General features: G+C 46.2%; 1 protein-coding gene across 1 annotated transcript in view; it reads right to left on the reverse strand.

Annotated features, from left to right (window-relative positions):
* Nucleotides 1–12,326, reverse strand: part of DNASE1L3 (deoxyribonuclease 1 like 3) — a 37,561-nt gene extending 25,235 nt beyond the window's left edge. Inside the window, exons 1-2 of the mRNA XM_056528277.1 lie at nt 11,430–12,326; nt 1,800–1,888 (exon numbers count right to left, since the gene is read on the reverse strand). Coding sequence (XP_056384252.1) covers nt 1,800–1,888; nt 11,430–11,561 — 221 coding nt within the window. The 5' untranslated portion in view covers nt 11,562–12,326. The remainder of the gene's footprint in view (nt 1–1,799; nt 1,889–11,429) is intronic.
* Nucleotides 12,327–14,056: the final 1,730 nt, after the last annotated feature.

The raw sequence follows: 14,056 nt of genomic DNA on the forward strand, positions 1-14,056 counted from the left end.
AGATCAGCTTATCGAGATTACAAACTGGAAAAGTGAGTTTCCACATGTGTTCTCTACTATACATATGTGGTGGCCCAGTGCAGGATGGTGTTTCCCTGTACTCTCCTGCCCTGTCAGGCAGTGTCCCTCAGTGTCACCAGGGCCCCCCTGCAGTTGTTTTCCCCCCATGTAAATATGTTATGCATTTTATTGTGTATTGTGACTTAAATAAATGTACCATGTGATTGTTACCCATGAGGTACTAGTGACCAGCTGACCCCAAAGGTGACCTATGTGCTCCCTGCTAGTTTCCCCTATATAAACCCTGGGTGGAGCTAGCTTCGCTCTCTTGTTCCTGAGGTCCAGTGCAGTAAAGTCATCTTAGTGTGTGTCCAGAACATTGGAGGCCTTAATTCAAGTCAAGTGCTGCAGCTACAAGTCAAGTGCAAAGTAAGCTAAAGTCACAGCCCTGTCAGTCAAGTCAAGTCTGTTGTCTATCCAGTGTGGCCTGCACTTAATTCTCCTGTCTACTACAAGTCTCAGCAAACCTGCGAGGTCTCTGTGTCACTTTTCACCTCCTTGGGCCCTGGCTTTACTGCATAGACTGTAACATCTGTCTACCCTCAGCTACCATTGTCCATAACTTGGCATCAGTGTCTTCATTGCCCCCATGCCTAGCCCAGGATCCAGCGGTATACCTTTGGGTGGTTAAGGCTAAACCACACCCTGGCGTCACGAACACAAGGGGTTAATACCATCTGCCCCTAGGGTAACAACACCTGCCCTGCACCACACACCCTGCCAATACCACACATAACTAATGAATAACCAGTAAAAGCTAAAGGAGCACTCTGCCCAAAGTTGTAAATATAAGGTTTGATTACGGATTGGCATAGTTTCCCAATAATAATAATAACAATAACAACAGAATAAAAACAACAAAAATAGTAATAATAACAACAAAATAGTAATAATAATAATAATAATAATAATGATAGTACTGTTTTATCAGAGGGGTACCTTCACAATAAGCTAATCATAAAGTGTCCCCCTGCTGGAACCCCAGCAATCACCAATAATCTGTTAGTAAAAATTAGTAGTAAGTGTCCATCTTCTCTGCAGTGCCACCACAGGAGAAACTGAATATTACACACTGACCCCCCCCCCCCCCCCTGATCTCCTATATGGGGCCTCGGCAGTTGGTTCCCCTGTGATCAGACACCTATCCCCTATCCTGCGCATAGGGGATAAGTTGTCTAAGGCTACAATACTCCTTTCAGCTGAGCATAATTAAAAGAGGATCCTGCTCTATTGAACCCCTAGGGTTCCTTTTTGTGGGTTGGAGTGTTAGGGTATGCCAGAATGTCCATGTGGAATTCTGCCAGAAAATTCAGCTGCAGCAGAGTCCCATTGATGTCAATGAGATTCGGCTGCGATGTGCACACAGTGTAATTTCCATGGCAGATGTTTCTGCTGCAGAAATCCCTATTTCAGCGTCTGCAGAAAGAATAGACAATTATACAGTACTATGTCTATTCTTTCTTCGGATTTTGCTCGGAAATGAATTGCTGTCTATGAGACGGCTCATTTCTGGGCAATCCTAGCACCTGCCCGAACTTTAAAGCATGAAGAATGGCTGCCCATGGTTTCCAGGTGGAAATTTTGCACATTTCTATACTGTGTGAACATACCTTTACTTTACTGCCTTCCATGTTGTTAAAAGTAACATGGAGGGAATATCTGAAAGATCAAGGAGTGTTTCTTAATTTTTCTATAAAAAAAACTCACCAGCTCCACATACAATGTTGATGGGACTTTACCTGTTCAGTTTTGCCATCAGTATGTTCATCACTTTGTCTGTGCTGTCTTTGATCTCCATCAGTAGCATTATGTCACATCGAGATATGACCTAATGGAAAGAGAGATTCCATACAATTACATCACCGAGTCATCAATGTTATTCTTATTTATATTTGATGCTAACCTAAATATGGAAGGTCAAAAAGTTCTTTATTTATAGCTACATTATGTTCTATTTGTGTCGGAGGCACGCAGTAAAATTTTTCCCATTAAAGTATGTTCACACTATGGAATTTTTGTGCACAGAATTGCGCTTGGGAATTCTTCTGAATGAACCACAATATTGGTGTGAACGGGCCTTCCGGTGACCCATTCACACTGCAGAATTTCTGTAGTGGAGAATTTCGTCACTGAAATTGATCCGCCAAAAGAATGACAATATTCATTCTTTCAACGGAATTATGTGGGGACTGCATTGCCGTCAATTGTGACGGCGCAGGTCCGCATGGTCATAGCATCGAAGGATTTTGGCGGCAGCCCCTCAGACAGGATCTCTGAGCAGAATTCCTGATTGTAATACCACGTGGAGAGGCCGTAATGTGAACATACCCTTAAAATGAAAGCCGACAGACATCATTGGGAGCCTGGTACGTCAATCAAGGAGGTGCTAGGAGGTGAGGGCAAGTAAGGAGGTGTGCCAGGCTATGGCTCTTAGACAGCTTGGCTCCGCCTCTGTGACACTTTGCTATTACACCCTAACAGTTATGCTACAGTGGAATGCTAAGACACCAAACAGATATAATAGATTCCCTTTAAAAATAATTCCTGTATGTTGCCTGCAGTCACATACAGTATGGGGTGCCACCGCGTACACAGAAAGTGTAAATGATCAGGGACCCAAGATTGTAACAGCTTCCATCGTCTGCCCAATTGTAGAGGTCTCCAAAGTGTGGACCTGTGTGGAGATCACTTTTTAACAACAGATTGTAACATTTGTATGCTCTTCAACATGCCATCTGTTTCACTACCCCAATAAATCAGTAAGTTCGGATTTATCAATGCTACATTTGTAACATGATACAGAACTGTTTGTTTCATCATGGGCCGCCCAGTAATATACACAAAAAAACAAGGCTGCAAGATAACATGAATAATTAAGTAGTAAAACAATCTTTATTGAACATACACATACGGATACATTTAAAAAGGGTACCTCTCATTAAATAAACTTTTGATATATTTTAGATTAATGAATGTTGAATAACTTTCCAATAGCATGTTAATGAAAAATATGCTTCTTTCTATTGTATTTTTCCCGATCAGTCCTGTCAGCAAGCATTTCTGACTCATGCTGGAGTCCTCAACACTCAGAGCTGCCAGCCTGCTTTGTTCACAGCCAAACAGGCTGTGAACAAAGCAGGCTGGCAGCTCTGAGTGTTCTCCTTTGTGAACAAAGCAGACTGGCAGCTTGTAGTGTTTAGGACTCCAGCATGAGTCTGAAATGCTTGCTGCCAGGACTGGTAGGGAGACCCCTAGTGTATACAAGCACAAAAAATGGAGGAGTAAACTCAAAATAGTAGTCACAATGTAGTCAGAAGCACCGGAACAGACTAAGTAGCACTAGATGTATGATTCACTAAGAAGTAAATGCAAAATGAGGCCACAAATGGGAAGTAGTTATACTAGAGAAGTGAAAACAGATAGTGCGCTAAGATCTCATTTATATGAGACAGGTCTGGAATATGTCCTCAGAGAAAGTCATTAAAATTCCCTGGCTCTAAAGCAGTTATCCATTCAAAAAATAAATAAAAACGTATCCCCTATCACAGGGGGTCCAACCCAGCGCAATCTGACACTTGTCCTCTATTCTTTTTTAGACTAGACTATTCCTTTAATAGGTCACCAGGGACCTGAGGAAATGCCTCTGAGCGTGAAACAGCGTTGTCGTCCAGGTGTGAAGCTCCTGCCGCTCCAGCTCTGCTTGGATTATGGGGTGATGGGATGCTAAAGTGTTTGGATGTAATCCGAAAATAAAGTTATACAGGTGTGTGCTCTGTTCTTTTTCCTCTTCTATGCACTATACTCCTTTAATAGACTCCGTTATTTTGTGCTCTGTCGTCAATTCTGGCAAAACGGGAGTTTAGCGGAGAAGAAAATAGTGCATGCATAATTTTATTTTTTTGTGTGCTAAACTCGGGTAAACTACCAGATCCCTGACGGACCCCATTGAGATCAATGGGATCCGTTAGGGCTCGGTGGTGACCCGGTGGAGTCAGTTGTGTTCCAACCTGTTTTGGGGGCGTTCAGCGCAAAAAAAAGGAGCTGAACGGACCTAAAACGGGACAGAGCACAACAGCAATATGAACTTAGCCTGAGTAATATGTACCATGTAGCCCTTGGCTAAACTCTGATGAAGCAAAGTACTACTTATATTGGAGGTCACCAATGAGCTATCAATGTTAACAACAGCATCATGCTTAGAAGGATGGTGGCAAATATTCTGCTGCATCGGTTCCGTTATACCAGAAAAATGTAAATCAAACTCAATTCAGATTTTAATTAGTAAACAAAGTAAAGCTAAATTTTAATAGAAGAGGGGTGGAGATCTAGGTAGGGATCTGACCTGTTTGTACTAGCTTTTAGGCACTGTTCACATCTATTTGTTTGCTTTACATGGAAGCAGGGTTGGCGCAAGGATTTTTTTGCCACCAGGCGAAAGCTAATTTTGCCGCCCCTTGACCCCACCCATTGGCCCATTGCACTTTATACTGGGGTGACACACTATAAAACAATCCCCCTCAGGTAATCTCCTTACTACTGGGTTGAAACACTGTAAACCCCCCCCCCCCCCCATACCCTTAAAATGAAAGCCAACAGACATCATTGGGAGCCTGGTACATCAATCAAGGAGGTGCTAGGAGGTGAGGGCAAGTAAGGAGGTGGGCCAGGCTATGGCTCCTAAACAGCTTGGCTCCGCCTCTGTGACACTTTGCTATTACACCCTAACAGTTATGCTACAGTGGAATGCTAAGACACCAAACAGATATAATAGATTCCCTTTAAAAAGAATTCTTGTATGTTGCCTGCAGTCACATACAGTATGGGGTGCCACCGCGTACACAGAAAGTATAAATGATCAGGGACCCAAGATTGTAACAGCTTCCATTGTATGCCCAATTGTAGAGGTCTCCAAAGTGTGGACCTGTGTGGAGACCACTTTTTAACAACAGATTGTAACATTTGTATGCTCTTCAACATGCCATCTGTTTCACTACCCTAATAAATCAGTAAGTTCGGATTTATCAAAGTTACATTAGTAAGCCTAAAAAAGTAAAAAAAAAAAGCTCACAATTAACCCAGTGCATGTAACAAGGACAAGATGAAATAAGCCGTGCACTCTGTATAGACATACCTCCCCTCCTACCCCAAACGTACATTTTCGCCTGTTGCTTCGTCAGCAAAGCGACAGGCGAAAACGTATGTGTGGGGTAGGAGGTGAGGTATCTCTATACAGAGTGCACGGCTCATTTCATCTTGTCCTTGTATATGATGTAGCTTTTACTATCTGTTTTCACTTCTCTAGTATAACTACTTCCCATTCGTGGCCTCATTTTGCATTTACTTCTTAGTGAATCATACATCTAGTGCTACTTAGTCTGTTCCGGTGCTTCTGACTACATTGTGACTACTATTTTGGAGTTTACTCCTCCATTTTTTGTGCTTGTATACCTGCTCTGTCATCTTTCTCTGCAATTGGATTTTTAAATGTATCTGTATGTGTATGTTCAATAAATATTGTTTTACTATTTAATTATTCATGTTATCTTGTGGCCTTTTTTTGGTGTATATGATATGGAGATTTATATAATTTCTTGATCTGCTCAGAATATATATTGCAAAAGAAAATGACTATGCAAAACAGAGAATATCAGAGAAATAAACGACATCGTCAATATCCATCAAGATCCACAACTATCCAGTGTCATATAAAATATAACCTCTTTGGATTTGGAAGAACATTGCTCCCCTAGCTCCTCGTTAAAAGCTTCTCACTAGACCTCAGGCACCCTACTCTGTACTGAAGGGGTAGTACGGCAAAAATCAACCTAAATCCTATCCACAGAAGATCACGTGGGGTCCCAACGGTTGGACCCCCCACCCACCCCCGGGATCTCCTGCCCTGTCTACAGATGGATAACTCCCTATTTTATAGGACATTCTATGCTGGGATGTAATCCCTAATCATGTTTTAAGACTTTTTAAAGGTGTAGTCCTGTTGAAAAACAACTTATCCCCTATCCACAGGAGATCTTGGGGGTTCCAGTGGTTGGACCCTGACAACCCACCCGCCCACCTCCTGCAATCTCCTGCCTGACGCCAAGGCTCTCTGAGAGGAACGTGTGCCGTCTGTAGCATTCATTCTCCATGGAAGTGCTGAAGAGACATGAGTGATGTACTCGGGCATCTCCGGCGCCCCATAGAAATGAATGGCGCGCTTGCCATCTGTAGCTCTTAGAGAGCCAGGGCACCAGGCAGGAGATAAGGATCCCCCCCGCGATCGAACACTTATGTCCTTTGCTTTGGATAGGGGATAAGTTGTTTTTTTGCGGGCTACCCCTTTAAGGGTCAAACGTTGATTGTAAGTCCTGTAGGTGGCGCTGTAGAGCAAGATCTTTTCCTTCTGAAAAGCTTCTTTGCATACTCTCTTCTCATGGAGCATTTCACTGCTTGTTACATACCATATACCAGTTTGGCAGTCTCCTTAAAGAGACACATTCCTCTTTTTCCAGTTTGTAGCTGTGGTAGTACAGATGTGTTCTTCCTTATCTTGTCTCTAGACCGGACATACTGGCCCTTATTTACTAAGAGTGTTGTGTAGGTTTCTTTGTGGGTTTTAATTCCCTACAATTTATTTTCCATGGTATTTACTAAGGTTTCCCTACATTTAGCTTTTTTTTTACACCTGCTCTGATCTGTCTGGTTTTCCTCAGCTCAAATCCACCACATTTTATGTGGAAACCTTAGCAAATATGTTGGGTTTTTGTGAAAATGTCGGGAACACGCCCCTTTTTGGAGACAATGCCCGCTTTTCCCAGTGGCCACGCCCCCCCCTTTTTTTTTTTTTTACAGCAAAATGGAGGGTTAGTCAGGGTTTTTTCAATTCTGGCACAAATTCTGGCGCAAAATCTTGCGCAGACAGAATTTCTGACGCACTGCGACAGCATCTGGCACACAACCCGACAAAACATGTCGGGTTTGCAATAGTAAATGAGGGCCAATGTGTCTGAGACATATGGCTTGAGATATAGTAAATATTCAATGGCTACCGGACACAGTGGCGTTGCTAGGGTTGGTGTCACCCGGTGCGGTAGAAAATGGTGTCACCCTATACCTACCCCCCCCCCCCCTTCCACATAATAAAGTTTTTAGCCTGTTGTGACAGATACCACTGGTGTAGCGCATTGTGAACAGAATGTTAAAGGGGAGGAAAGGGGGAATGTGACAGGGGGCAGAATGTGACAAGAGGCGGGAATATGTGACGGGGGAGCAGAATGTGACAAGGGGGGATATGTAATAAGGGGGGGAATATGTGACAAGGGGGGGAGGGGGAATATGTGACAAGGGGGGGAGGGGGAATATGTTACAAGGGGGGGAGGGGGAATATGTGACAAGGGGGAGGGGGAATATGTGACAAGTGGGGGGGGGAATATGACAAGAGGGGGAGGGGCAGAATGTGACAAGAGGCGGGAATATGTGACGGGGGAGCAGAATGTGACAAGGGGGGGATATGTAACAAGGGGGGGCAGAATGTGACAAGGGGGGGGAATATGTGACAGGGGGGGAGGGGCAATATGTGACAAGGGGGGGAGGGGGAAGATGTGACAAGGGGGAGGGGCAATATGTGACAAGGGGGGAGGGGGAATATGTGACAAGGGGGGGAGGGGGAAAATGTGACAAGGGGGAGCAGAATGTGACAAGTGGGGGGAATATGACAAGAGGGGGAGGGGCAGAATGTGACAAGAGGGGGGGGAGATGTGAGATGTGAAATGGGCGGTGGGCAGAAAATGGGTGAATAGTTGTAATATTGAGGAGATTGGACATGAAATAAGGGGGTTTCACTATTTATTTATTACATTGCATCACATATCGAAATCACAATATTTAGGCCCATAATCACAATCACACATTTTTCCCCTATTGTGCAGCCCTAGTATACACTACACTCTATGAATATAAACCTCACACACCGTGCCCCCAGCAGTAGCACCCCCCTCATCCACCAGCTGATGCTATTACCACAGAACAGGGGGGTAGGGGGAATGGGGGGGGCGGGGGTGCCCGGGGGGGCGGGGGGGCCCTGGCAACACCCCCCAGCAGTAGCACCCCATCACCCTATGGTAATAGAGTCAGCTGCTGGATTATGGGGGTGCTACTGCTGGGGGAGGGTGCTGGGGGGTGCTACTGCTGGGGGGGGTGCTGGTTGATGATAGGAGTGCTACTGCTGGGGGAGGGGGGCAGGTGCTGGTGCATGATGGTGGTGCAACTGCTGGGGGAGGGTGCTGGTGGATGAGGGGGTTGTTACTGCTGGGGGGTGCTTGTTGATGATAGGAGTGCTACTGCTGGGGGTGGCGGGTGTTGGTGAATGATGGTGGTGCTACTGATGGGGGGGGGCTGCTGGTGGATGATGGGGTGCAGCCTCATCATCCACCAGCAACACCTCCCCCCAGAAATAGCACCCCCATCATCCACCATGATCAGCAACACCTCCCCCCAGAAATAGCACCCCCCATCATCCACCAGCACCCCCCCCCCTGCTGGATGATGGATGATGGTGGTGCTACTGCTGGGAGGTGCTGGTGGATGATGGGGTGCAGCCTCATCATCCACCAGCAACACCTCCCCCCAGAAATAGCACCCCCATCATCCACCGTGACCAGCAACACCTCCCCCCAGAAATAGCACCCCCATCATCCACCAGCACCCCCCCCCCCTGCTGGATGATGATGGTGGTGCTAGTGCTGGGGGGTGCTGGTGGATGATGGGGTGCAGCCTCATCATCCACCAGTAACACCTCCCCCAAGAAATAGCACCCCCATCATCCACCAGCACCCCCCCCCCCTGCTGGATGATGGTGTGATGCTACTGCTGGGGGGTGCTGGTGGATTATGGGGTGCAGCCTCATCATCCACCAGCAATAGCACCCCCATCATCCACCAGCACCCCCCCCCCTTTCTGGATGATGGTGGTGCTACTGCTGGGGGGGGGGTGCTGGTGTATGATGGGGTGCAGCCTCATCATCCACCAGCAACACCTCCCACCAGAAATAGCACCCCCATCATCCACCGTGACCAGCAACACCTCCCCCCAGAAGTATGAAACCCCCATCATCCACCAGCACCCCCCCCCCTTCTGGTTGATGGTGGTGCTACTGCTGGGGGTGTGCTGGTGTATGATGGGGTGCAGCCTCATCATCCACCAGCAACACCTCCCCCCCCAGAAATAGCACCCCCATCATCCACCAGCACCCCCCCCCCCCATTCCCCCTATGGTAATAGAATCAGCTGCTGGATTATGGGGGTGCTAGCTACTGCTGGGGGAGGGTGCTGGTGGATGATGGGGGTGCTACTGCTGTGGGGGTACTGGTTGATGATAGGAGTGCTACTGCTGGGGGGGGGGGCGGGTGCTGGTGCATGATGGTGGTGCTACTGCTGGGGGGTGCTGGTGGATGATGGGGTGCAGCCTCATCATCCACCAGCAACACCTCCCCCCAGAAATAGCACCCCCATCATCCACCATGACCAGCAACACATCCCCCCCCAGAAATAGCACCCCCATCATCCACCAGCACCCCACCCCCCACTGCTGGATGATGGTGGTGCTACTGCTGGGGGGTGCTGGTGGATGATGGGGTGCAGCCTCATAATCCACTAGCAACAACCCCCCCTCCCTCCCCAGAACTCCCACAGCACCCCTTTTTCTCTGTACCTGGCTGACTGGTGCAGACTGGTTGCTGGCTCGGCTGCTCCAACTGTCCCCGGGCTCACTAGTGTCGGCGGCAGCGCGTCATGTTAGCGCCGTCCATCTAGCTCCGCCCACTGACGTGTTGTCACAAGCCGGGACGTGCGCCAGAGCTAGGGTGGGGGAGGAGTTTGGTGCTGTCAGACAGGGGTGCTGTCAGCGCTGAGGACCGTGGGGGGGGGGGGGGGGGGGGGGGTTGTGCCGTCAGCGCTGACAGGTTGAGATTTGAGATATAGTATATACATGTAAACAAATACATTTGATAAGTACATACACACAGTGGCGTTGTGACCGGGGGGGGGAGGGTGCTGGCAGAGTGGTGTCACCCCATCAGTCTGGTGTCACCCGGTGCGGTCCGCACCCCCCGCCCCCGGTCACAACGCCACTGACCGGACAGATGTCTTTGATCGGGCATCAGTCGGTTACCATCGCCTATGGGCTCCTATATTAAAGGGGTACTCCAGTGGAAAACATTAAAACATTTTTTTTAAATCAACTGGTGCCAGAAAATTAAACAGATTTGTAAATTGCTTCTATTAAAAAATCTCAATCCTCCCTGTACTTATCAGCTGCTGTATGCTCTACAGGAAGTTGTATTTCTTTCTGGAATTCTTTTCGGTCTGACCATAGTGCTCTCAGCTGACACCTCTGTCCGTGTCAGGAACTGTCCAGAGTACAAGCAAATCCCCATAGCAAACCTCTCCTGCTCTGGACAGTTCCTGATAGGGACAGAGATGTCAGCAGAGAGCACTGTGGTCAGACTGAAAAGAACTCCAGAAAGAAATACAACTTCCTGTGGAGCATATAGCAGCTGATAAGTACTGGAAGGGTTAGGATTTATAAATAGAAGTATTTTACAAATGTGTTTAACTTTGTGGCACCAGCAGATTTAAAAAAATAAATAAATAGTTTTTCACCGGAGTACCCCATACAGGTTTTTTGTACATGTTAGTGGATGGCTGTAACAGATGCCATTCATCATCTGTCTATCACCTGAAGGCTTCCATATTGTGATACAAAAAAACTAGTATAATGACTAACCTATTGAAGTTAAAGAAAGGTTGGATGGATCCGAATGTACAGTCTTTCTTATGGAGCACAGTTCTTATAAATCAGCTGTCTCAGCATCACCTATATCAGTGGTCTCCATTATGTGGACCTCCATTATGTGGACAACTCCATACATGCTGGGAGTTATAGTTTGCAACATCTGAAGGTTTACAGTTGGGAGACCACTTACCTATATAGCAGTGTTTCCCAACCAGGGTGCCCCCAGCTGTTGCAAAACTACAACTCCATACATGCTGGGAGTTATAGTTTGCAACATCTGAAGGTTTACAGTTTGGAGACCACTTACCTATATAGCAGTGTTTCCCAACCAGGGTGCCTCCAGCTGTTGCAAAACTACAACTCCCAGCATGCTCGGACAGCCTTCGGCTGTCCGAGCATGCTGGGAATTGTAGTTTTGCAACAGCTGGAGGCACCCTGGTTGGGAAACACTGCTATATAGTATATAAGGTTATACTACCTCTATAAATTTGGATGAGGCAAAGTTATGCATAGTCCTATTCTGCACTACTGACAATATAGTGATACAGCATCTATGCAATACCTAGAAATAGAAGAGTTACCTTCACAATGACATTCATTACTTCTGGCTTGGAACACTTTGCTTCTCCAAAACTCTGAATGTTAAATGAACAAATTCGGAAAGCCGCTGCATTGGTGAAACAGAGAGCGAACAGCAGAGCGACAAGCTTCATGGTTCAGTATCAGACAAGATGTGTGTACAGCTCCCCGTCCCTTCCAAACTGTGATGTGAACAGGAACTACTAGTTCCTCAACTTTTACTCCTTTCGATGGTAATTTGTTTTATTTGGCAGGTCCCCCTGTCTCCCATCAGTGCGCTAAGATCTCATATTTATATGAGATAGGTCTGGAATATGTCCTCAGAGAAAGTCATTAAAATTCCCTGGCCCTAAAGCAGTTATCCAGTCTAAAAAAAAAAAAACGTATCCCCTATCACAGGGGGTCCAACCCAGCGCAATCTGACACTTGTCCCCTATTCGTTTTTAGGCTAGACTACTCCTTTAATAGACTCCGTTATTTTGTGCTCTGTCGCCAATTCCGCCAAAACGACCGGAGAAAAAAATGATGCATGCACAATTACATTTTTTTGGGCTAAAAACTCGGGTAAACTACCAGATCACTGACGGACCCCATTGAAGTTAATTGGATTCGTTGGGGCTCAGTGGTGACCCAATGGAGTCAGTTGTGCTCCAACCTGTTTATTGGAGGCGTTCAGCGCAAAAAGGAGCCGAACAGACCCAGAACGGGACAGAGCACAACAGCAATATGAACTTAGCCTAAGTAAGGGTGGTTTCACACCACGTTTTGTACTTATGGTTCCCGTATACAGCTGAGAGGAGGGGGGGCGGGGCTTAATCGTGGCGCGCCGTCCTCCTCAGGGCAGCCTCTTCCTTCGCGCTGCTCCGCTCATTCAGACACTGCTGCTCCACATGCCGGCCTCCTCATCCGGACTCCGCCACAGCGCTTCTACGGTCATGTGACGTAAGGGCCGGCGTCAGCGCGCAGAGCGCAGCGGACGTATCTCCCAGCAACCACTGCTGCAGATTTAAAGAGACAGAGGCTGCCGGAGCGGAGGTATGTGCTGTGCAGCAGCAGCGTAGCCGCTCCAGTGTGTGATCTTTGACTGATTTGACAATCAGTCAGTGTACAATGAGTCGGCCCCAGCAGTCACTGAGTGACAATCACTCACTGACATAAAAAAATTGCTGAAACCGGACGGGCCTCCTCGGGGTCCGGGCCCCTTACCAGGGTATCGGTTGTACCCCCCTGATGGCGGCCCTGAATATGCCAATGTATACCAGCCCAGTGTGTGCCAAAAGGACACTGTTTTGTATATGCTGGGTATGTATAAGGTTTCCTTTAATGACATGCACCCACAAGTTTCTTGGCAATACAGATGACAGCACCTCGAGGAATGGTAATAACATCTACAAAGAACAAGTCATTCACATCCCACATTAAACCAGTCTGATGAGCTAATTCCGATCATTGCCAATGGTCTATGCCAAGCTGCTCCTCGAGACCCAATGACAGGTTTTTTGGGGTTTTTTTTCTCGTTTTTTCCTACTGAGAGTAACTTAGAATTTTGCTGATAATGCAGTTTCCTATGATAATTAAATCATTATTAAATAGGTCATAGTGAAATCTGGTTCCTCTGAGAACAGCGGACTGCTGGGAACTCCCGAGAATATCTGATATTAGGAGAAGTTCTGCAATGTTACTGTTCTTCCTGCAGTGCCGCATATTACAGGGCAAGTATTAATCTCAGTATAGGGGTTTTCTGAGATATATGGGAGGTTTCTTTGCCTCTAGAATAGTAAAATAACTTTTCAATATGTATTATACATATCTTACTAATTTTGCACCATTTCCCCCTGACCAGTCTCCAGAAGTCACAGCAACCAACCGGAATTTTTCTTTTTTCTGGACTACTTATCAAAAAATCACAGGCAGCCAATATTTTTTAACAAACAATTTGGAAAACTATAATACATCATAAAGATTATAAGGTATAAATGTCTATAGTTAAATATATCACCATTACAAGCATGTACTCATGGTTATGTGTATTCCCCTGTTTTTATGGACCATGCAGGAATTTTGGGATGTTTGTCAACCCTACACATGAGTTATCATGAACACCATTTCATCACATAAGAAGGGCCAAGTGCTAGGTGATGCTAAGCCCCTTGTGGGTTGTTGCTGCAGCTAAAGAGATTACGCAGAAAATAACTTGACAGACAAATTCTTTTAATTTAAACCTAAGATTCTTGGTATCCTATTACATGTCTTTACTGGAATTGTATTTTGTATATTTTTTTTTTTGTATTCTTTTTTTCTCTTTTACCCTTGTTCCCATTGGGTATTTCCCCTTTTCTCCCTTTTTTACTGTATTAAAAATGTTCTTCTATTGATAAAACAATAAATAAACAGTTAAATAAAAAAACCTAAACAGGCTTCATTCAACTGAGGCACTACATGCTTGATTGTTACATTAACATGCAGGATTTGCAGGTTTACAATATTTGACAGTGTGGAGAGCCACAGGGTGTGAAGAGGAGGTGTATGGGGCAGATGTTATAGCCCAGGGGCAGATGTTATTAACCCCTAAATGTTCGTGAAGCCAGGGCTCGGTTTTCTCGATAACCACCCGAAATGTAGCACCGCT

This window comes from Hyla sarda, chromosome 6, assembly GCF_029499605.1.
Source record: "Hyla sarda isolate aHylSar1 chromosome 6, aHylSar1.hap1, whole genome shotgun sequence".
Taxonomy (NCBI): Eukaryota; Metazoa; Chordata; class Amphibia; order Anura; family Hylidae; genus Hyla; species Hyla sarda.